The sequence below is a fragment of the Mixophyes fleayi genome, chromosome 5 (assembly GCF_038048845.1).
Source record: "Mixophyes fleayi isolate aMixFle1 chromosome 5, aMixFle1.hap1, whole genome shotgun sequence".
Classification (NCBI taxonomy): domain Eukaryota; kingdom Metazoa; phylum Chordata; class Amphibia; order Anura; family Limnodynastidae; genus Mixophyes; species Mixophyes fleayi.
Window position 1 is genome coordinate 108223686 of NC_134406.1, and position 27916 is coordinate 108251601.

Consider the following 27916-nt stretch of genomic DNA (forward strand, 5'->3'; position numbering starts at 1 on the left):
TGAACTTTTCTGTAGGAGGGTGGGCTAGAGCTTTTCACCTGCTAGACATGCCCCCATTGATGCAAGCCATGCCCCCAATGGTATGGCCACACACCCTTTGACGGTGCACTGCCATGCAGCAATGGCAAATGAGTTTACATGCTAATCACCTATAGGGGGCCCTATGAAGTTGCTGTACCATTCCTCTTGGCCCTGTATATTTGTATGTGTACATACGTGTGTATTCATTCTCTACATCACACATGTGTATATATTGAGAGATCTTACAAGTAATTGTAATTCGATTATACAAGCCAACATGCATTTTGTACTATACTACAAAGTCATTGGGCTGTTCAACATTTTGGATGCATTGTCACACATGCATGTTACATTTTTATTGCCAGTATTTACATGTGGTAAATATGCACAAGTTTACTCACCCATCTTAGTCTTCAGTTCACTAATGTACAGGGAATAGATTAGATTGCATAAATTGTGATACACATTTTTTTATTAAGATGTCCTTATAGAGTTATGTAATGTACATTATACAGTGAGGAATCTACATGACAGAAAAGAGAAGTATGATTAAAAAATTAAAATGAAAGTGAACTATTCCACAGCATTTTGGCAAGAAATAATTTAGCTACAAGTTTCAAACTGGTAAGTTTGTATGATTTCATCCTAATCCATCTGGTGACAACACTTTAAAATTTAAGAAAGGAATTTTATTGGTTTAACAGGCTTGGTGCAACTTTAAATCTGGGTTAGACCAGACTGGTTGTGGGAGTGTGATTTTGTGCAAAAGTGGAGTACAAAGAACTAGATAAATTTAGCTGAACAGTCTCCTAGACTCTTTTGTGCACAATTTCTGAATCTTACAGTTTCCTCTTCACTAACTAAGCAGTCTCATAGATACAGTTTTATATTTATGTTGGAGCACCATCTTGTGGACACATAGAAAGATACCTTTTATGTGTTTCTCTCTTTCTTGGGCTGTACTGCAAATAGCCTGTTAACCCTATATGTGTTTAGTAAAATTCAGTATGATGTGCTCAATGTGGTGTATGTTTTGCCTGTGAGCCCATAATTTACTCTTATTAATTTCTTTTTTTCTTTTAAGACTATTTTTGGTTTTTACACACAATGCAAAAGCATTGACAGGCAAGAGATGGATGCATGAAGGGAACAATTGATGACAAGATATTCAAAGTATAAATAAAAAAAGTAGTACAAAATCACAGTAGTGCTTTGAGCTACCTAGGAGAGTAGGTGAGATAAATAAATCATTAATATATATTGCAAATATGCAGTTAAGTAGGAATGGAAAGAAGGGGAAAGTGAACAGAGGCTGGCTTCAAGGCCCTGGGCAGGTTGAATGTGAAATGAGCATACTATTAAGAAAATACATTTGCATCAACAATTAAGTGTAATAGCAAGTGTATGAGGACTACCAAAGAAGGTTTGAGAGTCTGCTGGAGTGGGGATGTAATTGTTACAGTAGTACCATAGGCTCCTGAGCTGCATGAATTTGGTTTATTGTACAGCTAAGCAGATATTTTCTCCATGGTTGCAAGGTGCCATATTCTGTTACACATCTGCTGTAAGGAGGGGGTCCAAGTTTTTTTCAATGGCTGGAAATGAGGTGTGAGCCGGCACCAGTGTTGCTAGGTTGCATTCCCTACTGGGGGATGATGCCCTGGTGACATAAGGCAATACACCAATCGCACGACGTCCAGCCATAGCACTGCCCCCGGTATCCTGCCGCGCTTTTCAACAGGAGGAGTGAGTACAAAGGAACAGTTTGTTGTGGAAAGCAGAGACAGCAGCAGCCACAGCACACAGGGGAGACTGGAGAGCTGAAGTGTTTTCCTGCAGAGAAAGGGAAAAATGACATCGAAGGAAAGCCCCATTACCAGCAGCCATAAGGGGAAGAAGAAGCCTGTACAGCCAGTGCACAGGAGCGATAAGCAGAGCTGAGCTCTCAGCAACCAGGAAGGAACAGGTAAGTGCTCTTTGTGTGTGTGTGTGTCCCAGCATACTTCCAGGCCTCCTCCCCTAGCTCCCATCCCTAGCCTCTTAACCCTGAGGCCGGCCATCCCTAATCTCCTCTCCCTTAAGCTTAGACCTCGGCCGGATCCACAGCCACTGCCCCTCGGTCAGAGCCTCTCGGCCCTTGGCTGGAGCAATGGGCACGTTGGTTGGTTCTGTTGGCATCTGAACTAGAGGGTGTCTTTAAGATCCTGGAACGGCTGTTTCAGTGTTGACAGTTCGGACAAGGTTCTTCACCCAGGTACAGACGAGATCATCCCACAGTTTGTCAACACCCTGCAAGAGCTGCAGGCAGAGCTGCGATGGAGTGACCGCCAGTTCTGTCAGGCCGTGGGTGAGTCTTGTGACAGCAATTCGCCATGATCCTCCGCAGCGTGGCCCTGAGGCAGGTGAGACAGACATTTACAAAGATTATAACAGAAGCCATCGCAAAAGACAGATGACCATGTGGATCCACTACACTGTGGCCCAGCAGTGGCAATGTGTCCCAGCTAGGAACACCAGAGAAGAGCCCCACCCACTGGAGAGCTGCATCAATGATCTTTGGAATGTGATTACAGCAATGCAGGGGTAAAAGGACACCAGCTCTTTCTGCATTTGTTCCAATCGGGAACAAAGGAGCAATGACGGGAGCCCTCGTCCTTGAAGTCCAGAGGAAATGTGCTGCTGGAGGTGTGGGAAACCTGGCCACTTCACACGGCACTATCAGGCACCAGCCGCACAGAAACTGTTAAACTAGAATCCCTTGTGGCCACGGGACAACCCGTGGGGGAAGGGGAGGAAGTGCCATGCATCTGCATAGTCAACTCGGCTGAGCTGATTGGAGAATGTCCCATTGTGGTAGGGAATTTTGGGGGTATGAGTCAACAGTGCCTGCTAGATACCGGATCATAGGTCACCACAATTTCGGAACAGTGCTTCTGACAACACTATGCTCATCTGCAGGCACCAAAGGCGGAGACCTGGGTGACTGAGAGCAGAAAACAACCTTCCCATTTCAGTGGTCGGATGGTGTGGATGGATGTAGTGCTCTGCGCACAGTCACTGGGGAAGGTTGGCATTGTGGTCGGCGGTGTCTCTGATCTCAACCATGGACTGGTCGTCGTGGGGATGAACATCCTGCACAGCCTGGACAGAGTGTTGACCCAGAAGAAAGACCCTCACTACTGGAGGCAATTGACGGTCCAAAAGCCAGTACAACAGGCACTTCAGCGTGTGGTTCAGCATTGTGGAGAAAAATTCACCATCGCACCAGGACCCCTTGGGTTAATTAGGACCAACCACAAGTAGACCTTGAAGGTGCCAGCTGGCGGGATGTTGTAGTGCACCTGGAGGTTTGTACCCACAAAAAAATGGAAGTGATGGTGGGGCCCGCCGATCCATTGGAGAGCGATGGTGGTCCTCTGGTAGCTCACACATTGGCGGTTGTTACCGACAGTAGTGTGCCAGTCTGGCTGTGCAATGTGGGGGGAGACAGCCACATAAGAGACGGTGCCAGCTGGGGTTGTTCTGGCACACGTAGTTCAGGTGATGATGGGTGCAGTCGGGGTGAATCAGCGTGTGATGCTGCAACCAGATCCCAAGGCCCCATGGACTCGGTCATTGAAAGTGGACAAGGAAGAGCGGCCCACCAAGGAGTGGAACAGTCGGGTAAAGTGGACAAGGAAGAGCGGCCCACCAAGGAGTGGAACAGTCGGGTGATCTGAGAACAAATGCAGGTGGCCGTGGATGGGCTCAGCGCCGCTGAGGTGTCCAAGGTGGAGCCTTCTCACGACACGAAGAGGACTTTGGGTGCACCGCCAGCCTAGAGCACGAGATATACACCGGAGATGCTGCGCCCATTCGGGAACGGTACTGCCAAATTCCTCAAACTCTATCAGGAGGTGAAGAATATGTTGAAACAGACGTTGGCCAACCAGGTGGTAAAAGCCAGTGTGCTGCCCCCAACATGCTAGTGTGCAACAAGGATGGGTCTCTGCGCTTCTGCCTTTTGAACCGCTGCACAGTACGGGATGCATACCCGTTGCCCTGCATTGAAGAGCCCTTGCCTGCCCTTGGACACGCTCGGTACTTCACTTTGGATTTGGCGAGTGGGTATTGGCAGACCTCTGTAGCAGAAAAGGACCTGGAGAAGACAGCATTTGTGACACCTATGGGTCTGTTCGAATGCCTTTCGGACTCGCCAATTCACCAGCCACCTTCCAATGGAAAAAGGAGCGATGCTTGAGCGACCTTAACTTTGATGCCATCTTGATTTATCTCAATGACCTCTTTGTGCTTGCCCCATCCCTAGAGGAATACCTGACGCTCCTGGATCTGGCTTTACAGCGACTAGAGAGGTTCAGTCTGAAACTGAAGCCGAGGAAGTGTCACCTCCTTGAAGTCCAGCTTAGAGTACTTGTGCTACCTCATGTCTGGGAAGGGAGTGAGGCCTACAGCAGGCAAGGTAACTCCAGTCCAAGACTGGAAAACGCACACTACCATCACCGAGTTGAGTGCCTTCCTTGGACTAATGGGTTACTATAGACATGTCATCAAGAGCTTCACCACCATAGCGGGACCATTACACAAACTACTCAGAGGAGCCACAGCAGGAACGAACAACTAGACCGTCGCATGGGTCGCTGCCCAAGAGGTAGCGTTCAACGAACTGAAAGAGGAGTTGGCAAAGGACCCAGTGTTGGCTTATAACGGCTTTGAGAAACTGTTTATCTACACCTGGGGGCTGTCCTCGCCCAAGTGCAAGATAAGAAGGAAGAGGGTGATCGCCTATGCCAGCAGATGCTTGCGGTAGTCCGAATGGAACCCAGATAACTACAATTCTCTCAAGTTGAAGCTGTTGGTGGTAGTTTAGGCTGTGACAGAGAAATTTGCAGAATACCTCACAGGGGCCACGTTTGAGATGGTCACCAACAACAACCCCTTGGCCTACCTGGGAACCACTAATCTAGGAGCTTTGGAGCAACGGTGGGTGGCGAGATTGGCCAAGTACCAATAAAAGATTCGTTGCTGTCCTGGTAAGCAGAATGGTAATGCTGATGCCGTTTCCCAGTGAAGGCCCCAGCATGGTGGGGGGATGAGGAACGGGAGGAGGTTGAAATCCCAGATCTCGCCCAAATAAAGCCCATGCCTCATACCCATCTGGAGGAGGCCGCTAACATGGTACATGCCATCACAGCAAGGAAGACTGTCCTGGAGTGGGCTCAAGAGAAGAATGCTAATGTCCAGATCATCAGACAGTGGAAGCTGGTGTGGCATTGGCCTTCTACGAGGGAGCAGAGTCGCCTGACTTTAATGGGTCAGAGACTGCTGCACAACTAGGACCAGTATGAAGTGCAGGAAGGTGTATTATACTGGTGTGCATATCTAGAACAGGCAAATAGTGGCCCCGGTGAGCGCAGCAAAACGGCTGGTTGTGGAGGCCCACGCGCAAGGAGCACATCTGGGCTCAAGCAAGACTTACCACTGGCTCCAGAGGCAATTCTTTATGCCTGGATTGCAGGATATGGTAGAAGAGGTCTGCTGGCAGTGCCGACCCTGCGGCCTAACAAAGCCCTCGGAACAACGAGCACCCATGCAGACCATTGTGGCCAGCCAACCCCTGGAGATTCTGGTTATGTATTAATTGGGGAGTCCGTCAGCGGTCACCAAAATACCCTGGTGATGACAGACCACTTCACAAGGTTCACGTTGGTAGTGCCCACAGGCGATCAGAGTGCGGAGTCTGTTGCCAAAGCCATCACGGAGCAGTTCCTCAGGCGGTATGGGTGTCCAGTGCAGATCCACTCCGATCAAGGTGTCTGCTTCCAAGGGCGGATGATAAAAGAGCTATGCTGGATTTATGGCATCAGTCTCTGAATACGCCATATCATCCCCAAGGGAATGAAGCATGCGAGAGGTTTAACCAGACCCTGCTGCAGATGTTGCGGACCTTGGAAGTGGATCGGCGACACCGGTGGCCAGACTTCATACAAGAGATGGTGTGAATTTACAACAACCGCGTGCACCACCGGTTACACTCCATACTTCTTACTGTTCTGTCGCTAGGGCAGGAATATGCAGGACCTGTCACTCACTCCCCTGGATTATGAAGGATGGAACCCAGCCAGCTGGGTGGAAGAGCAGAGACAGTGATTGGGGGTAGCCCACAACGTAATTAGCAGATGCAGTCACGTGTGCACCAATGTCAGGCGGCCACCACAGCAGGACCACTCCACGTGGGCCAGAGATTGCTGGTCTTGTTGCCTGGCCATTCAGTTGAGTGAGAGCTGGGAGGTGACGTTGTATGTAGTCCGGATGCGCGTGTATACAGATGGACCATTGTACAAGGTGCGGCCCGAACATGGAGATGGATGGGTGAGTGTATAATACAGGAACATGCTGCGACCCTGTTTATTCGAGAAACCATATTCGGTGGTACCAAAAGCGGTGGGCCAGACCGTCCCACCCGTGGAGATGGCGGACTTCTGGTTCGTTCACCCACCCGTTGATGTACCAATTCCTAACCCTGCTGAGAATAGTCACCAGTGTCCCTCTCCCAGTCCAAGTAGGAGACAGTCCCACCTGCCCCTTTCACACCACCGAGCATTCCAGAAGATCCCATACAGCAAACTTGAGCTACCCCTGCAACCGGTAAGCGGATCATGTTTGGTCGTGCCCTCTTTTTGTAGGGACTACAAAGGATAAAGCGGGGAGGGAATGTGAGAGCCGGGACCAGTGTTAGGTTGCATCCCAGCTGGGGGGCAATGCCTTGGGAACATCTTTGAGCAGCACGCCAATCACACGACGCCCAGCCATAGCTCTGCCTCCAGTATCCTGCTGGGCTTTTCATGCATGAGGAGTGAGAACAAAGGAACAGTTTGTTGTGGGAAACAGAGACAGCAGCAACAGCCAGAGTGCACACAGGAGACTGGAGAGCTGAAGGCTTTTTCTACAGAGAAAGGGAAAAACAGCATCGAAAGAGTGCCCCAATACCAGCAGCCACAAGGGGAAGAAGAAGCCTGTACAGTCAGTACACGGGAGAGAGCAGCAGAGCTCTCAGCGACCAGGAAGGAACAGGTAAGTTCTCTTTGTGTGTATGTGTGTGCACCAGCACACAAACACACACGCGACCAGAGATTGACACAGTTCGTAGAGTAAGTGTTTATTCCTTCCCCATCCCAGGCCTCCATCCGTAACCGCACACCTTACAGAGGCATCTAGCTGCATTGAGAACTTTAACTGATAATTCCTTGGATGAACAATCTAGTCCCTTAATTGGTAGGCCCAACAAAAACAACCAGGGGTCTTTAATAATGGGCATTAGAGTGACTTTGGAGAAGAGTGGCTATGTTGTCCCAAAATTTTGTGATCTTAGGGCAGGTCCACCAGGTGTGATAGAAGTAACCTTATTCACCAAAACTGCTCCAACACTGAGGGGAGGCCTTGGCAAAAATCTTTTCACGTCTAGTAGGTTCTAGATACCACCTAAAGTAGATTTTATACAAGCTTTATTTAATACAAGTTGGAATGTAAGACTTTGACATACTTTCCCTAATCATTGACCATGTGTTCTGATCCCCAGGGCTGCCCATATCTGCTCCCCAAAAGACACTCAAGGTCTAGCAATGTACTTCTTGGGAAGAGTAGAAACAGTCTTATTTGTAAATATTGAAAGTGTCACACCACCTGTAGCTCAAATCTTTGTTTCAGCATCTCCAGCGGGAAACATTTGCGGTTTTCCAGAATGTCTCTTATATTGATTTTTGGAGGACCAGTGTAAATAAAGTGGAGAGGATTGACCCAGAGCAAACTCAAAGTTGTTCTAGAGTAGGGTAAGAGGAAAGTTGTAAGAAATGGTGCTAAAATGGAATTTACAGTGGTCCCATATATAGCATGAATAATTAACCACTAGATGTGAGAGCACCAACACAGGCCTCTCTTTGGCCATGTTGCCCATGACAACAGTCAGGGGTCAGCCTCCAAGGCAACTATGGTTGGTTGCAAACCAGGCCACCATCTGGCTTAAGTAATGGCCCTCTTTAACACCAGTTTGCATGGTTTTAGAGGATGGTTTTGTAACTAAATTGGCAGGGTAGGTGGGCTGCCAGTTGGGCAGGACTAACCTGATACATGAGCCTATTTTATCCAATCACTCAGAAGGAGGGAAATGTTTGTTGCTTGAGATATAGAGAAACCCTTAACTCTAGAATATATGTGGTAATCAATTAATAGAAATCTAGCACACAATACTAGAAAAGCATTAATCTTATGTGTCTAGGGTTACAAAGTCCTTAACAATAATCTAATGATGTACCAAGTTACTAAATATTAAAATTGAACAGATTTTTTGCTAGACAAGAAAACATTGATACAAATTTATAAGAATATGAAACAAACTCTTCTCTGCATAATGTGCAAGTATGCCGATATGCTGACTCAATCTAACACAATTATAATTAATGTATTAACTGCACTAGTGAAGGTCTGCTGTCCTGTCTCTGGAAAAATGACAACTTTCCCACAGTCTGTGTGTCATGTGACCACAATCTGTCAATATCAGAAATACCATATCCGCATCTTAGACTTCATTCATAGAGATCTTATCTCTTATTGTTCAGTCTGATCTCACCACCTAACAAGTACTGGAGTGAACTGTTTGTTCAAATAAAACCGTAACTTTGCCATCCCTAGTAGAGATGGGCGGGCTCGGTTCCCCGAGATCCAAATCCATCTGGATTTCCCCTATCCGAGTACAAAGCCGAGCAGGCTCGGTACTCTCCCACCCATTCAGAATCTAAATCAAGGCAAAACGTCATTGTGTCGTATACGTATTTCTGAGCTCGGTTCTCGCGAGATTCGAAAAGCATAAATACCCACCTCCACAGCAATCCATCGCCATTTGACAGAGGGAGAGAGCAGGGTTAGGTCACAGCCTATATCAGCGCAGCGACAGAGCAATAATTGGACACATTATTGTTTCTATTCTATACAATTCTAATAGTAATACCAATTGTTAGAGCAGTAAGAGAGGATGATAGAGGAGTCTTTTTTTTTTTTTTGTTTGTTTTTTTTCAATTTCTGGCACTCCCAAGTGCATTTTGGGTCTCCCATATTCCCCAGTGTAAAACACAAATTTTTCTGGCTGTCAAAAGTCCTATATGTCAGCAGTGTCTATCTAATACAATTTTGGCACTACAAGTGCTTTGACCTAATTAAAATGGATTCAAAGCTGTCCACATATGAGCAGAATCAGCAACCCAGTTCTGTCACCAGTCCTGATAGTAGTGTCCCCAGTACGTCATCTGGGAAAGGCGATGTCAAAGTACATAGTCTTTATAAATCGGGAAAAAGTTGAAGCAAAAAAGTGTAACTGAGGAAAAGTTAAGTGCCGATTTAAAAAAAAAAATGCCAACATGCCATTCTACACACGCAGTGGCAAAGAAAGAATGAGGCTTTTGCCTTCCTCTATTAGTGCCAGATCTAAAACTGTTACCGAGCCTTCTCGTACGGTCACTCGTGACCAAGCAAGAACAAGTAATTTGGAGTCTAATAGTGGTGCTCAACTACTGTTACGCGTGATAGCCGAGCTGCAAGAAAACAGTAAGGCATTAGATGATAATGTATGCTGTGAATCAGAAATGACACCAATCCCTGTGGAGAGTCCATCCACCAGTGGTATGTCTAATCGTGAGCATTCTGTTAGTGTACCCATAAAGAAGGGTCCTTTCAGCATTTCTGCTGATGTGTGCCTGAACAGCCCGAGTGTAGCCGGTGATACACCAATTGAGTATGCCACTTTGGAATTAGAAGAGGATGAGGGGGAGATTTGTGTAGGCGACGAGGGCACTAATGATGATGATTATGATGCAGACAGATACCAAACTGCCTTTGTCCATTTTATTTTTATATTCTAATTCTACAGTCTATGCAGGCTACTTTTTTTCTATTAAACTACAAGTGGAGGGTGTAATATACACCCAAAGACGATGGCTACGTTGCCAATAATCAAAGATGGAGGGGGAAGACAACCAGGTTTGTCTGTATAATTTGCAGGCAGGTGTTAAAATTAAGGACGGCCTACCAGGGATTAAACTGTTTTTTTTCATAATTTATTAGCTTTAGAATTACCTCACTTATCCAAGAAACTGGTGGAGCACTAAATTGGTTTATTTTAGACCTAAAAAATGGTATTTTTTAAAAAATAGCAAAACCAAACCCAAAATAAGCAAGGGCGGTTTGGCAAAAACAAAACACGACCGTAATCCAGAACCAAAACACGGGGGTCAGTGAGTATCTCTAATCCTTAGTAACTGTCACACGCCGGTCCCATAGATAGGTGCCGGCGCTGTGACTTTCCATTAGTGAACGGTGATTGAGCTTACTCCTGCTTCTGAGACATTAGTTTTACACAGATGTTCCTTGTTACCTTGTTCTGGACCTTCTTCCGATTCTCATTGGTTCTGGAGTATTATTTAAACAACCCATGGCTCATTGCCAGTTCTTCGAGTTACTCACTCACTAGGATCTGGCTGCCATAGGTTTGTCCATTGCTGTCTCCGCTGTTAACCTGCACGCTGAACTGACATTGTGAACTACTTGCTGCACCTGTGTCTATTACCTCAGCTTAAGTTGCATACCTCTATCTGGCTGCTTCAACATTGCTGTGGACTTACTATTGAATCTACGGTTGAGTTATCTGTCATCTGTAGTTCCACGCACAGCTCAGATACACTTTTCTCCTCCGCTAGGTAACGAACTGTTTGATGTACTTGTGTTCATCTATGTCATTTGGGATTATCTGTAGAACCAACGAGGTCAACGCTTATTGTTTTTCCACAATAAGAATTACCATGATACCAGTAACCCATTTGCTACATTGAATCATCTTTGTTTTCGGATCAGCCAGTTCTATATTATTACTCTGTTTGGACTATTGCTGTACCAGTGATTCACATTTATCTGCCGTGTGCTACTTTTATTGGATCCAAGCGTTCTCCATTCTTCATCCTAACGTTGAACTATTGTTTACTCATCTCATGCAGTTGTCAAGGGTTACCAACTATGAAGTAGCATGTTGTGATTCATCTCTGCATATTCTGACCAACTTGCCGTGTGTTTAGTCTCTGCCGTCATATTTATATCTTCTCATTCTTATTATACCATCAGCCAATATATTACTTTGCAGCATATCCCAGATTATTACTACCACTACCTCTAGTGTTGTTATCAGTGATGCTTGTGAGCCGCGAACTTTTAATCCTGTGAATATCATCATTCTCATTGTCCATTGTGTTCTACTTCCATTACCCTCTGCTAGTACTTGTCTGGGAGACCGCGACCTGCGGAATAGGAGCATCGGAGTCCATATCCTCTTGCGGGGATCCCTGGTGAAAACCTCCTATCCATTAAACTCCGCACTCCTGGGCAAGTTCCATCTTAGCAGAGGCAAGGAATTTACAAAATCATTCAGATTCGTGACAGTAACAGACATTATTTGTATGCTACAGCTATAAATGAGATGAATTATCTCCTATGTTCACTTCAATTTGTAGGTTCTAAATCGGATGTGTATTCACTGTTATTCCCTATGTCCAATAATGAGTAATGGGAAACTTCATTCATCTCCCAGTCCTCCGTGAATCGTCCGTAGCCAGCAAGATGTATCTTGGATGTGGGGATGATACTGCTCTGGCCACAGCTTGTATTAAAGTTCTCAGTCTTTCCGTCGTAACATAAGGACTTTTCAAAGAAATGTCTTGCACAGCTTACCCTGATGTATAAATACTCAATTGGTAATTAGCAGCCTAACTGTTGCCATCATTGGCCCCACCTGCACTTCCCTAACCACACTGTCTAACGATTTCTCATAGCTATACTCATAAGTTACACTTTATGTTAGGATGAAAATTGAGTTACCAGAGGGGGTAGGGGGGGGGGGGGGTTGGCTAGGGGAAATATATATCTATATATCACACTCTCCATTTGGTAATTTTCAAGTAATAAAAGTTCAACCCTAGCGCCTAAACATATTCATTTGTGAAATTGGCATGGCTTATTTCTCTCCAGGCATAATTTATCTATCCACACAGACACATGGGAATGTTACTTGTCCTTGCGATTTGCCAGGGTGACTGACTCGCAACTTTGCAAGGGAACATTTTGTTCATAATTAGGAAACTGGTGCGCCTGTCTCATTCTCTGCAGTTTACTTCCTGCTCCAGCAGGGCTGTCAGGACTAAGGAGAAGGAGGGAGAGTGATGTCTGAGCATGGGGTGGGGCTACACTTAGCAGCAGCTAAGAATCAGCAGAGCAAGAATTAATATCTGCTGAAAGTTTTACCACGATCTACATTGGTATTATCAACAAGAGCGATGCTGCCAAAAAGAAGTAATTTGTTAAGATTCCTAATTTTGAAATACCAAATAACATTCCACGAGACCCTAGTAAGCATGCTTTCCCTTATCTTCTACTTAAGGAAAACCTTGCACACGAGACTGCTTATGCTGGAGTGTAGCAAAACAGTCTCCACTGTGCACCTTGCTTCATTTTTAATAAAAGTGCAGCAAACCCTTTGGCTTTTTATGTGTGCAATCCGGATGAGTAGAGGTTAGAAGAAATTGTACGACTGAATGCCATCACACAAGAGTTAAACGCAACACAAAGAACATTGTGGTGTGGAAGTCTGCCTTCAGAGCAATATTATCTGACACTTCAATTGACATTTTACTCTTTGCTAAAGTCACTACGGAAACTAATTATTGGAAACAATTGCTTGAGCACATGCTGCATGATGTTTTGTTTTTGATTGAGAATTAGCATTCTTTAGTTTTAAATCTCGCAATGGTGACCATAACAGAAACTTTTTAGGCATAATTGAGCTTATTGACATTTATGACAATTTATCAAAAAACATCTCCAAGTTCAATACCTTGATGAAGTTAGGATTGCAAAAAACTTTGCTATCTTAGGTGATGCCATTCTTGATAGATCTCGCAAGTAACACGACTCTCTGGTGAGTTATGTAGAAATTTTAGAATGCTCAAAATTTTCGATTGAACGGTTTGTCATGTTTGATAATTTCACAAAAAAGAAAAATAAATTGTTGATTGAGTATTGGAAAATTTGTTAGGATTAAAGTTTGCTTTCCAAGCAAGCATTGGTCAAGCCTACGTCAATGGATCTAACATGGCTGGGAAATACACTGGCGTAAAAGCAGTTCTGCTTAAGCAAAACTCACTGTATTTTCTCGAGCTGTGGACACCACTCACTAAACCTTGTAGGTGTTGACTGCATTGCCTTCTTACACTTACTTTGGAACTGTGCAACAAATGAACGATCTCTTCAGTTCCTCTCCACAAAGATGTGAATTTCATAAAGAGCATCTCCCTGCTTCACTTCATAATATATCCACAACTAGATGGTCTGCATGCATTGGTTCTGTTAAACCAGTTGCACATCCTTAGCATTCTTTTGAAATGGAATTAGCAAATATTGAAATTCTCAATCTTGCTGCACAAACCCAATCAGAAATTCAGTCCATTAAGAAGTACTTGTCAAAATATGAATTTGTTCTTATGTCATATTTGTGGATAAAGCCTCTTACAATAATCGACCAAATTACCCTCCTTATTGAAGCACATAATGCTACATTGGACATTGAGCTGGACAACCTCAAATGTCTTATCAAAGACCTTGAACAGATGCGCAATAAATGGGATGACATCGTCAGAATGCAAAATTATGGCAAAAAACAATGAGATTCGAACAGAGTTCTTCACCAGTCGCCACTTACCTACTCAATCTGGTACCGAAAAGCACTTTAGGGTCAATGTTTTCTATGTAGTTGCAGACTACATTCTGTCTGGTCTGATTGTCGATTTACTTCATTGGAAGTAATTTGTAACTTCTTTGCATTTCTTTTGGGACTTCAACAAAATGAGTAATGAAGACCTGTGCTCTGCAGCTGAAAACTTTCAGGGGCAAAAGAAAATTTTGCCCAAGATTTCAGTGACAAACTTATTTTCCTGAAGCGAATTTATAGAAAGCAAGCCAAAGGCACTTCTTACAGAAATTCTAGAACTAAAACTTTTCGGGGTTTTCCCAACATCAAAATTGCTTTGCGCATTTTCCATAGTCTTCCAGCATCTGTTGCTTCTGGTTAAAAAACTATCATAGCTCAACTATGTGGAATGAGCGATTGAATGGGCTTGCCATGCTCAATATTAACTGTGAAAGTTGGATTTTTCCAAATTGATTGCTACATTTGCAGAAAAAAACAGGTAGAAAAGCACTTCCAATTTGAAATCATCAATAATCCAGTACATCAGTATATGTATACTAACAAAGTTAAGCATTAAAATCAATTTAAAATACATTTTTAATGTGTTTTTTGTCTTTTTTTGTTTTTAGGTTTTTTTTGAAAGAGAGGGTATGGGGACTCTTAATTTGGATTTCAGCAATGACAATGGAGCAATCTCCTGAATGTCACTGGAGACTTTGAAGAACACTGCTACCCCTCCTCTTACTTTTCTACCTATGACACTTCCCAACTGCACTACACTGCCAAGAACTGTGCTACTCCTGTGTCCCTCTGTGAAATGGCACTGGATCGCCATGAAGGGCGGACTTATAGAATCCAAAGCTCGCGAGATCCTAGATCAGACAACGTAACAATAAGGTTTTGCCTCGTTTTTAATTCTGAGGGCGTGCAAAAGTACTGAGCCGACTCTGCTCCGTACTCTGATCTGAGCATCTCTAGTAATTTCCAGCTTTGTTATCAATGCTCTATGTGAACAAGCTGCACTGGAAGTAAAGGGAAGCAAAACTGGCTTCACCCTTGGCTGAAAGGCAGATTTTTTTTTTTTTTTTTTGATTTTTTTTTTTTGTATAGTCAATGGAACAAGCTCAAAAGATAATTAAGCATGATTGATATTGCTTGTGGTCTGCAAGAGAAAAGGGTTTGTGTTTTTTTATACTCCAGAGGCTTACGTGAAATGTTTAGTAATTTACATAAAAATAGAGGAATAAAGTACTATGGCTTCCTGTATATAGTAAAAGTAAATTTTAAGATGATGAATGTAGGACACAACAATCCAAAAAGAGAATACATAATGAATGGTAGTGTATTTTCATTAAGAGGAAAGGAACCTATGTGTTTTTCCTTTAAATGACAGACATTAATCAGATTGTAAAGCTGAAGAGAATACCTGATTTTATATTGAGAAGTTTTGCCAGCAGGGAGAGATTATATATGCACAATATAGGCCTAACTTAAAGTACAAGTACAGTTCTGGAGACCCCATCTCCATTTAATAAAATAGAATCCATTCAAAGGACAGTTAAAATGCTTTGTATAATAGAAAACATTAAAAGGGAGGGAGGTGGGGATGAAGACTTGCAACAAGGATATTTTGGAGGGTAGAAGGGAAGGAATTGACGCATCCAAAAAACACACAGTATTACATCAACATGTTGTTTTGATAGGAAGGAAACTGAAATATAACATAAAGAAACTTATTTAAAGAAAGGATAATAAAACCCATGGAATAGTCCAGAAGAGTTGGTGGGGAGTAATACGTTAAGAAAATTCAAAATCCATTGGCCAAGGCTATGCTTAGTGCATAATTAGCCCTTCTCCCCACAAAAAAAGAACAAATCGAAAACCAACAAACCAAATTAAAAAGAAAATTTCTAAGCACTGAAATGGACAGACTAGATGGACCAAACTGTTCTTCCCTGCCATCAAATTATGCTTGTTTGAACAACCTGTACAGCACTAAGCTAGAGGCTTTTTCAAGAAAGAAAATCAATATATGGTAATTGGAGAAATCTACTGGTTTCTATATAAAATAAATTACTAGTTTGCTTGGGTAAAATGATTAAAGTATGTTAATGTAATATTTTGTCCTCTATATATCCCTTTTTCACTGGCTACAATCTTCATGCGTGTAGGGCTTGTGTAAACTGTGTTTTATGTAGGGGTTTTTTTTGGTGGGGGGGGGGGGGGTTTGTATGTGACACACAGGTTTTGAATAACAAATTATAGGACATTTTTAATCTGCTTTTTAATTTTGTATTTGTGCAAATAAAAATCTTGGGAAGATCAGCTTGATTCATCCCATACAATATACCGCAAAGCACTCAAGGAAGTTTGAAGAAACTATAAATATTAAACTCTGTGGCATACATAAATGCACATTATATTTCAATTCATGTAACATCAGCAACAACAGTTTATACAGTCTACTGTTAAATGGACTGAATAAAGAATTCATAATTCAATATAAGAATACATGCAAACTTTATTTTATGCCCATATGGTACATGTCCAACAATCCAGGTTACAATGAATTCAATTTTATCCTACTGAAGCAGGAGACTGGACAAAAAAAATAAATGAGTTTGATATGAAATGGAAAATTAGAAGATTAAACTTAATTGTTAACAAGTAGCTTAGTATATAGAATAGTATAGTAGAATAGTGAGACAGCTAGCACAATACTCTGATCAGCCACATTATGTAGGGAACTTATTTATCATAGAAAAATATAATTAGTTATGAAGATAAAAGGTATTTACTGTACGGTCTACATTCTTTCTCTAACATTGGCCTTAACATCTCTAAAATGTTAACTTTCATGAAGGCTGTCAAATTACCTTATTTCTAGAAACCTGACAACCTTGCTTCTGTGGTTCATCAGGCTCAGAAAAAGTTTTTTTTCCAATGCTTGAGCCTTAAATTTCTAATGTAGAATCAAAACAAGTATAATTGTGTACAACGTGTGGTAAGTAGATTACGTTTTGGTAATAAAAGCCACTATGGGTATGTTATATCTTTTTTCCAAAAGAAAACGAAAAGACACTGTGATCCTAGTACTTGACTAACTTTGCACGGTATTCAGCTTCATTGTTTTTAACAACCACTGGTGGACATCTGTGTAAGATTATACAAAGCATTGATATTGTCAACACTGGATGAGTTATTTTCATTACCAAAACACAATCTACTTACCATTCTATGTACCCCTTTATACTCTTTGGGCATTAAGGCAAAAAAAAGAGTAAATGTTCTCTGGGACAAAGCATGTTACGATGCAAGGGGTGAAAACTAGTTTATTATTTTGCATATGAGTTAATTACTGATTGTTTTTCATCTAGCACACAAATACTTGCTAGCTTTATTATTACACTGAAATTTAAAGTTGATCTAGGACATGCCCTATCTCAACTATTAATCTGTCCCCACATTTTAAACTTGCCTCCCCCTCCAATGCAACATGGTTTTGCCCAGGTGTAAATGTTACTCCTTGTTTATGATTTGCTCTCCTTAATGACTCGGGCCCTTTGATTCTACACTAGAGCTTCATGGATTTAGGTTCTGTATGTATCTTCACTGTATTTGGAAGTAATATGCTTTTGTGTACCATATCTATATTGAATGAAATGCTTTGTTTCTCAGGTAAGAATTCAAGAGACCCAGGCAGAATTACCTCGTGGTGCCATCCCGCGCAGTGTGGAAGTTATTCTCCGTGCAGAAGCTGTTGAATCTGCAATGGCCGGGGATCGCTGTGATTTCACAGGCACTTTGATTGTTGTACCTGATGTGTCTGCACTGTCAGTTGGAGGTAATGCATATATTTGCAATTACAAAAAAATTTGGTAAAGATTTTGTCCTCAGTAAATCTTGTCACTTTATAATATGTTTCTTTGTGTGTATGTGTATGTGTGTATACAGGGCTGTAACTAGGGTGACTGCCCAGGGTGCAACACTGAAGGGGGGCGCAATTTAGGAATGTTTTTAGGTTCATTTGGTTAAAATTGAGAGCTAGGGGGGCGGCATTTGTCTTTCTCACCCCGGGTGCTAGAATTATAAGTTACGGCATTCTGTGTGTGTGTGTCTATTAATAATTTTTTTTAATAACACACCCAAATACCAAAGACAATATGCCACCCTTTCAACCTATTACTGCCCCCAACACTCCCAAATTGTTTACATAAATTACTACATAATAGCTTGCTTAATTCTAGGACTCAATTCTTTCATTGAATTTGAAAACTGGTACTAAGACGTCTGATCTATGTAACCTTATTGGAAGTAGTACAAATAAACCATGATACCATTTTGAGGCTTTCCCTATTTGCTAAGCTTAACTATTGTTAAATAGGAAATGGATATTTCCATTATAGAGAGTGTCATAATGTAAGAGTAAGATTGGAAAGTTTTCTTGGCTGTTGGTAAAGCAAAAATTCAGGAGTATGAGTTTTTGGTTGGCAAAGGAACATTGTGAAACATGACTACAGACTTACTGCCAGGTACTTTAAATGTATTTCTAAGTTTTAGCAAACTTTGGAACAGGAGTTTGGAAGGAATTCTGTTAGAAGCTATTTTAAGGTTCTGCCATATACTCAGAAATGGATTCAAATTATCAGTATTTGGATTGTCTACCTTTTTGGACAAAATAATCACTTCTAATCCACAGGCATGCTGTTCACCAAGTTCCAGGAAGTTTCGTATTGATCAAACTTTAATGTAAAAAGTTCAGATCTGGGTTTTTGAAAGGCAATTATAGCATCTTGATTGTTGAGGGGTGGTGGTCTTCAAAATTATTAATCAAATATGCCATGTGATTGGAACAATTTATTTTTTTCTTGAAAAACTTTCTTCAAGTCAATTTTTTTTTCCTCCATTTCCCTGATGGTATTAAATTTTCTGCACACACACCTTTTGATACTACTTTATTATTACTGTTGATTTTATAAAGTGTGACAATGCTCCACACTGTCAAACATTGGGGAAAACTAAGCATATGTAAAACCGGGACATGCATGGCAGACAAAATACATGTAGACATGAAAACAAAGGATAGGGAGAGCCCTGCTTGTGAGAGCGTTTATGTTCTAGTGTATGTGTGGCACTGCTGCTGGTCACCAACTGTTAAATGCAGAGCCTGCACCCGTGATAGCTAACCTATGACACGCGTGTCACTCGTGACACGCCGAGGCAGTTTGACTGGCACGCCTGGTGCCACCAGGCGTGTCAGTCAAACTGCCTTTTTTAAACATGCCAAACATTTTCTCTGTACAGCACCGCCGTGGACGCTTCTTTGACAGCGTCGCGGCTGCTGTACAACTCCCCATCGGCGAAATGGAGCTGCTGCGCATGCGCGGCCGCAGTAGCTCCTCCCTTGCATATCTCCCAGCATTACTTCAATGGCTGGCTTCCCTGGGGCACGGTAGGGCTTATAATGGATATTAGTAATATTTAATCATAAAATAGCCTCAGATACTGGCCACAAGCAATCTTATGTAGTGTTTTTATTAATAGACCAAAGACTCGATTTCTGGTGAGCCTGCAGGATATGCAGAGCTGTGTGATATTATATAAATATTGTATTATAGGATTAAAAAAGAGGATACTTTTTAAAAAAAAAAAAAAAGGTTAGCCATCACTGGCCTAGACTATGTTGGTGTTTTGTATACTGGTTTAAGGGCCTTTCCCCTTTTTCACCACAGCTTCATGTTCCGCTCCCAAATATGTTAACCTGGTTCATTCTTGTGATGAACAACACCTTTTTATTTTCAGTTGTGCCTCGGTTATCAAAATTTAAATATAAAACAATCGGGTCATGAGATCTAAGCAGTTTTCCTTCAGATCCAATGTCCGTAATGTACCTTCAGTGGATTGGTCTATAATATCCATGTCTTATTTATGGCTGTATAAGGAACAGAAAATGTTGCTTTGTATAAAAATATACCTTACTATGATGTAATCTATTAATTAAAGTTTAGTTTAATACTGGTGTTGGTATCATTTTGCTTTAGAGTTTGCATTTAGCCAAATATTTACTTTTCATGCCTGTTTAATATGTAGAAAAATGCTATCGCATGCGGAAAATTGGACCTTTCTTCCCATGACTAATCTGAATAACCCTTAAGCTTTTCAGAAACAGACTATACACACATTGCGGTCAGAGGCAAACTGGGATTGCGGATTCAACCGGTGACAGTCTAACGTCATAAAGTCCAAAGTCATAGCTTTTCCTAGCATCATGCAGGTATCATGTGACTGGCAGGTAACTATAGCTAAAGAGTAGTGGTGAAGTGAGTGGAAACACGATTTGGAAATGCCAGCCCTTAGAAAAAGGATGACTTAGAGTATACGCTTACGCAGATGTCGGAGCAATATAGGAAAAGATGCTGTACATATACCGGGGATGCTCTGGATGGATAATGCTGATACCGGGAATGCTCTGGATGGATAGTCAAAATTGCCAAACAATCAGAGTAGCAGGAGTAACTTAGACATGAAGATCTGGCACCATAGTGCAGCATCAGCTGGTTTTAAGTAGCCCAGGGGAATAGAGGGCAGAGAGCCAGCAACCAATGCAATTGTGATTAAGCTTATAAATAGCAGGCATGGACATCTATGCCCTGATCCAAAATGGCACTTGCTTTCTGCACAGTGCACTGTGGAAATCAAAGGACTAGCCACCTGCCGGGGAGACCCTGAGATGCACGCCAGGCCCCGGGAAGTACGCTGGAAGGTCAGGCGTGTGACAATTGCTTTTACATTGCAATTAAATTAGTAACTTGGTTGTAGCAACTTAGATGTAAAGTTTTAGCGGTGTAGAGATCCAGATAGCGACAAGTATCATGGCAAGATTTAGACAAAGGGCAGAACTTGACATCCTATGCCGGCCGAATTTGGAGTGTGTTGGTCCAGAGCCCCAGTGTAATATGGCAATGGTGCTTGAGTATCTGATGACTTTGGTCCTGGAGATAGCTGGTAACAACAAGAGGACATGCATCATCCCGTGCCATCTCCTGCTGGCTGTAGTCAATAACTGGAAGCTTAACAAGCTACTAAGTGGAGTGACCATTGCACAGGGAGATGTCTTGCCCAACATCCAGGTCGGCTGCTGGAGAAACCTATTTGGGTATCGCAACGGCTCAGTGATTAACTAAGGTTATGGGTTCGATTCCAACTATGGTCCTAGCTGTGTGAAGTTTGTATGTTCACTCAACGTTTGTGTGGGGGTACTCCCACAGTTCAAAACATACTGGCAGGTTAATTGGCTTCTGAAAAAACATTGACCCTAGTGTGCTTGTGTGTGGTAGGTAATCTACACTGTAAGATAAAATGGAGTAGGGACTGAGGTGAATGATTACATACAGTAGGACATCAACTCAGTGCCCAAGATGGCTGCCTCACCTTCTGCAAAATATGTAAAGTATTTTAACTCCATTAATTAGGAAAGCTTTATATAAACAATGCAATTGATATTATTAAATTAAATGTAAAATCTTACATTTCAATGCTATGCTTTTCTAATTTTGTAAACATCAAATATGTGTAGTATTGCTTATGAGGAGGCATGCCGTTTCTAAACACCTTTTTTGTCTGCACTGCTAAAATTATTTGGGTTTTTAGAAATAAATACAGCAAGAACAGTAACAATAATTTGAACAAGTAAACAATCTGGTTAGGGGGAGAAAAAAAACGTTGGATTATATCCAGTTAAGACGTCGGGGGACATGGAGACAGTATACAATGTATTTTAAAGTCAACAGATATGTAATAAAACATATTTATGCATTTATTTAGACTACAGTATTACAATATTGCTCACTGTTCTAGTTTGAGTACATGTCTCAGTAATTGTAAGAGTTAAACTTGTGTGTTGATGGTGAATAATATTGCCTTTTGATTTTATGGGGGAGGAACTAGGTGTGTGGTTTTTTTTTCAGGGCGGGGGGGAAATTTGATTTATATATGAGAAGTTTTTCCTATGATATTTAGTGTGGAAGCAGCCTTTAAATAAAAGTCCAGGGGGTATAGGTTTTAATGAAGCTGTTTGGAGTATTTTGTAGTGTTGCTATAATGTGTTTCATGCTGTAAATTGGCCACATACTAATGATTGCAGCTGTTGACAGTGGTGAATATACTTTTTTTTCCAATAGCAAGTGATTTGGCACTTGCCTGCATTTAATGTGTTTTTGATTGCCATGGTGTATTGATATGGGTCTAGGCAGGAGGGAATAAAGTGGGGAGTTGGATAGCTGGATGTTGGCTATGAGGTTGTGCACTTTTATGAAATGTCCACCATATGTGCTACAGGGTTTCCCTCTGACCACATGACCTCCAACACAATAGAGTTTGGTAAGATAGAATGATGGTGGGTTGGCATGCATTAACATCTAAAAAAGAGCTTAAATACATTTACTTTGATTCTGACTTAGATTTGGCTTTATGGCTAGATTTAGTTTTGAGCTTTGTCCTCTCCTGCGCCTACAGGGTCACAAACAGTGAAAATTATGAACAGAGCTCAGTAAATTCAGGAAAAAAATCAGGAAAAATTCCATAAGGGGACTAAGAGGGGATAGAATGATTGCATTTGGTATGGTCAGGTGCAGCCATCACAGATTAAGAACTTTACAGTAGGGGTTGACTTTTTACTCTACGGTTTTGGCTTTAAGGCTTAACCCAAAGTTGGGAGAACAGGTTTAGGAGATCTGCCTAAATGGTCATCCAATTCCTTTGGTGAGGGAGTGTGTGACAGAGAATTTAAAGGGCTATTTGAGCTGCATGGTAATACTTTAGCAGCTCTGGGGTGGATGCTCATTTTGATGCCCACTATGCAACCAAATAAAAGACAAAATGGGTTTTGTTCCAGAATGTTCAGTTTCATTTGATTGAGTATGTTAGCCAGGGAAAATTGGCAGTTTACAATTGATTTTAAGACTGATGAATATGCTCCCAGGTACTTTATTTTTAGACTCTGCCAGTGTAGGTTATTATTGGGTTTTAGCTAGTGTAGTTTAAAAGCTCACCATACGTTTGTATTTGTTTAAGAATGTTGGGGAGTGTGACATGGACGATAGTGAGGAATGTGTCACTGGCATAAAAGGTGTGTTCTTGGGGGACAAGCTGTTACACCTGAAATATTGATCTTATTGTGCATATGGGGCCTGAGTCATTAAGGAGAGTAAGTAAAAAAATGGAGTAAATGTTCTCTGGGTCAAACCATGTACAATGCAAGTGGTGCAAATTAGTTTATTACTTTGCAGGATAAATACTGACTGTCTTTTCATGTTGCACACAAATACTTGATAGCTTTATTTTTACACTGAAATTTAAAGTTGATCTAGGACATGCCCTAGCCCAGTGGTTCCCAAACTTTTGCAGTTCGCGGCACCCTTAGAGTCTCCAAATTTTTTCAAGGCACCCCTCCAAAATAATTACTGAGCAGTCGTGTTTTAGAAGTAGTTGGGTCAAAAAATTTTAATAAGTATTTAGGTCACGACAAATACTTATTTAGTTGTATGCAAAAATGCCCCTCTGCATCCAGGCACACTGCCCCCTCTGCATCCAGGCACACTGCCCCCTCTGCATCCAGGCACACTGCCCCCTCTGCCTCCAGGCACACTGCCCCCTCTGCCTCCAGGCACACTGCCCCCTCTGCCTCCAGGCACACTGCCCCCTCTGCCTCCAGGCACACTGCCCCCTCTGCCTCCAGGCACACTGCCCCCTCTGCCTCCAGGCACACTGCCCCCTCTGCCTCCAGGCACACTGCCCTCTCTCACGTTGCCCCCTCTGCCCTCTCTCACGCTGTCGCCCTCCTCTGCCCTTTCTCACGCTGTCGCCCTCCTCTGCCCTCTCTCACGCTGTCGCCCTCCTCTGCCCTCTCTCACGCTGTCGCCCTCCTCTGCCCTCTCTCACGCTGTCGCCCTCCTCTGCCCGCTCTCACGCTGTCGCCCTCCTCTGCCCGCTCTCACGCTGTCGCCCTCCTCTGCCCGCTCTCACGCTGTCGCCCTCCTCTGCCCGCTCTCACGCTGTCGCCCTCCTCTGCCCGCTCTCCCCTCCTCCTCTGCCCGCTCTCCCCTCCTCCTCTGCCCTCTGCCCTGCCCTCCTCCTCTGCCCTCTGCCCTGCCCTCCTCCAATGCCAACTGCCCTCCCCTCCTCCAATGCCAACTGTCCTCCCCTCCTCCAATGCCAACTGTCCTCCCCTCCTCCAATGCCAACTGTCCTCCCCTCCTCCAATGCCAACTGTCCCCCTCCTCTGTCCCCCTCCTCTGCACTCTGTCCCCCTCCTCTGCCATCTGCCCTCCTCCAATGCCATCTGTCCCTCTCCTCTGCGCTCCTCCTCTGCTCTCTCTCCCGCTCTGCCCCACGCCGGCTATAGAAAAAAAGAAAGCAAACAGAAACTTACCAATCCGCGCGGCGCTAGGACCCTGCAGCCTCCTCTCTCGCGCAGCTGTCACTGACGTCAATATTCAGTGACAGCTGTGGGAGAGAGGAGGCTGCAGGGTCCTAACGCCGCGCGGATTGGTAAGTTTCGGTTTGCTTTTTTTCTAGGGCTGGCCCGCGGCACCCCAGTGACAGCGCCGCGGCACCCCTGGGAGCCGCGGCGCACACTTTGGCCCAAATATAAATCTACCGCAACATTTTAAATTTACCTCCACTCTCCAACACAACATGGTTTTGTCCAGGTGCAAAGGTGGTACTTTGCTATGGTTTACTCTCCTTAATGACTCGGGGCCCATGAGCAGCAAGTGGTTCCATGACCAATACAAATATTAATGGGGACAAAGGGCAGCCTAGACTCATGACGTTTCTTGTCTGCACGTGGATTGAGGTGAAAAACCATTGGCTACGTCAGGGACAGACAGATTGTGGTATAGTACAGCAACACCTTTACAGAAGGCTCCTGTGATGCGATGTTCACCAAGGTTTATTAAATGAAGGACCAAGCCACTCTGTCAAAGGCTTTTTGTGCATCAATGGTCACCACCAGTATCGACAGTGATTTGCAGTTATCCACATGAACTAAGGTGATAACCCTGCTACTGTTGTCTAAGACTTGTCTATTGGGAATAAACCACAGTCGCAGTGAATTACAGTAGTGAGGTCATGACCAATCCCAGTCTGTCCACTAAGATTTTAAGGATTATTTTTAAATCTACGTTGTCAAATGAGATTGGTCTATAACTGTCTGTGTCCATTTAGTCATAGCCTGGCTTGGGAATAACTACTACTTTTGCTCTGTTGGTAGCTCCATCATAAATTTCACTCTGTAGCATCAAATTAAATAGACCAAAAAGCAAGGCAACCAGGACCCCTATGAATTTCTTTTAATCTGTTTGGATGAATTTGTCTGGGGCTGATTATTTAATATCACTTATTCTGCATCTTATTTTATGTTTACGCTATTGTGGCTCTACAGTTTCAGATGGTAGGTTGTATAGTCTTGTGTAATAGTCTCTGAATGGTTGGACCATGTTTTTTTAGATTATATGTTAGTGTAAAAGTTGAGTGATCTGAATCTATATTGTGTGTGCTTGCCTTTTACCTTTTGGGCAAAAAATGGTCTGCTTTGTCCCCATTTTTATATTTCTGGTACAGGAGTGTTTTAGTGGCTTTTTGTGGAGAGGATTTGGTTTAGCTGGCTCGTATGAGGGAGTATTTAAAAGCAAGTGAGTTTTTGGGAACCTTTTGGTTCTTGACAGGGTTGAACGCTTTCCTTAATAATAAAGGCGCCTCGCAATGTAGCTTTGTGGATTTCCCACTGGATGGATTGTTGGATCTGCGGTGTGGTGGTTTTTCACTCTGTAGTCCTTGATCTCTTGAGTAATTTCTAAAACATGCTGTTTGAGTAAGAGCATCTCATTGAGGTGCCGGTGGAGTTGACTGTGTATAGGGTGAGCATTGGTAAGTTTCAGCTCAACCACTCTATGGTCAGTCCAGGATATATGGGAGACTTTGACACCTTTTTAATTTTTTGAGTGTTCTATCACAGAATAGTCAATGCATGAGTAGAGGTCATGTGGGATTGAATAGTGAGTAAAAGTTTGAAGGTGGGTAAGCCATTCTCCATATAGGCTATTTGTGTTAGTAGTTTGTAGATCAGGAGGACTTTAGTTGGAGCTATTCTGTGACTGAGACCTGACTGAATATGACACCCCCTCCTATGTAGCAGGACTGGCACTGGTAGAGGAATAATAAGGTGAGATTTGTACTGTAGTGAAACCTAATAGCACAGCAATTCATCTTTTATATTTAAACCTCTGATGGTATTGTAACCTCGACAGGACTCAAGAATTTAGTGCCACTAAAATTCAGTAGAAACCTTAATTAACCAGTTTAGTGATTAGGACCATTTGATTTTTATCTTTCACATAACTAGTGAGTCTTTTTCTTCCATATATACTTCCATCCCTAATTGCTGGTCTTCTTGTTTGCACACCAAGGAAACTGTTTAATTTGTTTTTTAATTTTTATTTGTTACTTTTAGATGCACGGATGGAGACTGGAGCCAAAGTAGCAGGTGGTGAAGGATTTAATGCTGAAGGAGTTCAGGGTCTAAAAGCTTTGGGAGTGAGAGATTTGTCATATAGATTGGCATTTTTAGCATGTTATGTGGGTGCTACAAATCCACGGGTAAGCACTTCAGACCATTTGAATAAAAAATTGTCATGATAACCACACTTTCAACTTTGTTTAATATTAATTTGTGTACTGTTAAATGTTTTTTGTTTTTTTTGTTCCTAATAAATGTTAAGCATTAAATCCTAGTAAGCTGTTGGTTGGTTTTGTTGCTTTTCAGTTTGGAGGCAAAGACTTAAGAGAGGAAGATCAAACTGCTGAGAGTATAAAGAATCAAATGACTGTTCAAGAATGGGAAAAGGTATTTGAAATGAGCCAAGACAAAAATCTTTATTACAACTTATGCACAAGCCTGTTTCCCACAATACATGGTAAGTATAGTATTATTAAAGAAAATTATTTTCTTGCAAAAACTATTTGTTTTGCTCATTGTATGACACAAAAAATAAATGCCAGTTTTCAGCATTAGAGCTAAAGCCTGTCAACTTCCACAACACTAGAGGGCTATAAAACGTAAAATATTAGTTAATTCAACATGGGTATCTTTTACTAATAGCTACAGTAGACTAAACAATACACAATATACATTACATATCTGCCATATATCTACATATCATGTAATATTTTTCAGGCTTTAGTGGGCCTTATCACAAAGCCAATGTTTGTTTCATTGTGGGAAAAACCATAAATGCATTTGTCACTCAACCTAAAAGATGCATGTTTATCTAGGGTACCACCTATAAGAGATGGTGCAATGTTCCAATATTCTTGCATAAAATGTACTCCGTACTTGCCAACTCTCCCGGAATGTCCGGGAGACTCCCGCATTTTGCGAGAGTCTCCCGGACTCCTGGGCGAGTGTGGCAATCTCCCGAATTCTGCCCACTTCACTAGGAAGTGCCCCACTTCCTAGTGAAGTGGGCAGAATTAGATCCCAAACGCAGCAATTCCAGTGAATCGCTGCATTTGGCCCCGCCCCCGCTGTCAAATGACATGTTTGCGTCATGACGTCACAGGGGGCGGTGCCAAAATGACGCAATTTTGGTCGCCCCGCCCCCTCACACCCCCCTCCACTGGCTGGCTCCCGGAAGGGAGCTGAAGAAAGTTGGCAGGTATGATGTACTCCTCTGTCCTAAATATATTGGGTGTGTTGTGTCACAGGGCGACAGGATTACATGTATATTGGATTTGTACTGCGTTTTCAAATGGACATTAAAATTTTTAATACATGATTATCCTTTATGGAGCACCAACATATTATACAGCAATTTACATCGAATGTTTTTTCACTTACATTCTCTCTGTCAGCTCAGCATAAAGTCTAAATTCTCTTAGACTGGAACAAGTGAGGACTGTTCATTTTACTGATCTAAAGTCTATTACAGAATATTGAAGAGATGTGGGGCTTTCCAATTTGAGGCCTCTTTAATTTATTTATTGTGTTCTACATAATCTTTTAAATCTGTATGAAAACCTTTTTCCTCTTCTGTGTTCAATGCCTGTATATTGTGCCGATAG

At 42.5% G+C, this 27916-nt stretch overlaps 1 protein-coding gene across 2 annotated transcripts in view; it reads left to right on the top strand.

Annotated features, from left to right (window-relative positions):
- The window catches only part of LOC142157724 (maternal DNA replication licensing factor mcm6), a 140601-nt gene that overhangs the window by 41793 nt on the left and 70892 nt on the right, over positions 1 to 27916 (top strand). For both annotated transcript variants that reach the window (XM_075211297.1, XM_075211298.1), the window contains exons 5-7: positions 17474 to 17639; positions 26307 to 26452; positions 26619 to 26769. In XM_075211297.1, coding sequence (XP_075067398.1) covers positions 17474 to 17639; positions 26307 to 26452; positions 26619 to 26769 — 463 coding nt within the window. The remainder of the gene's footprint in view (positions 1 to 17473; positions 17640 to 26306; positions 26453 to 26618; positions 26770 to 27916) is intronic.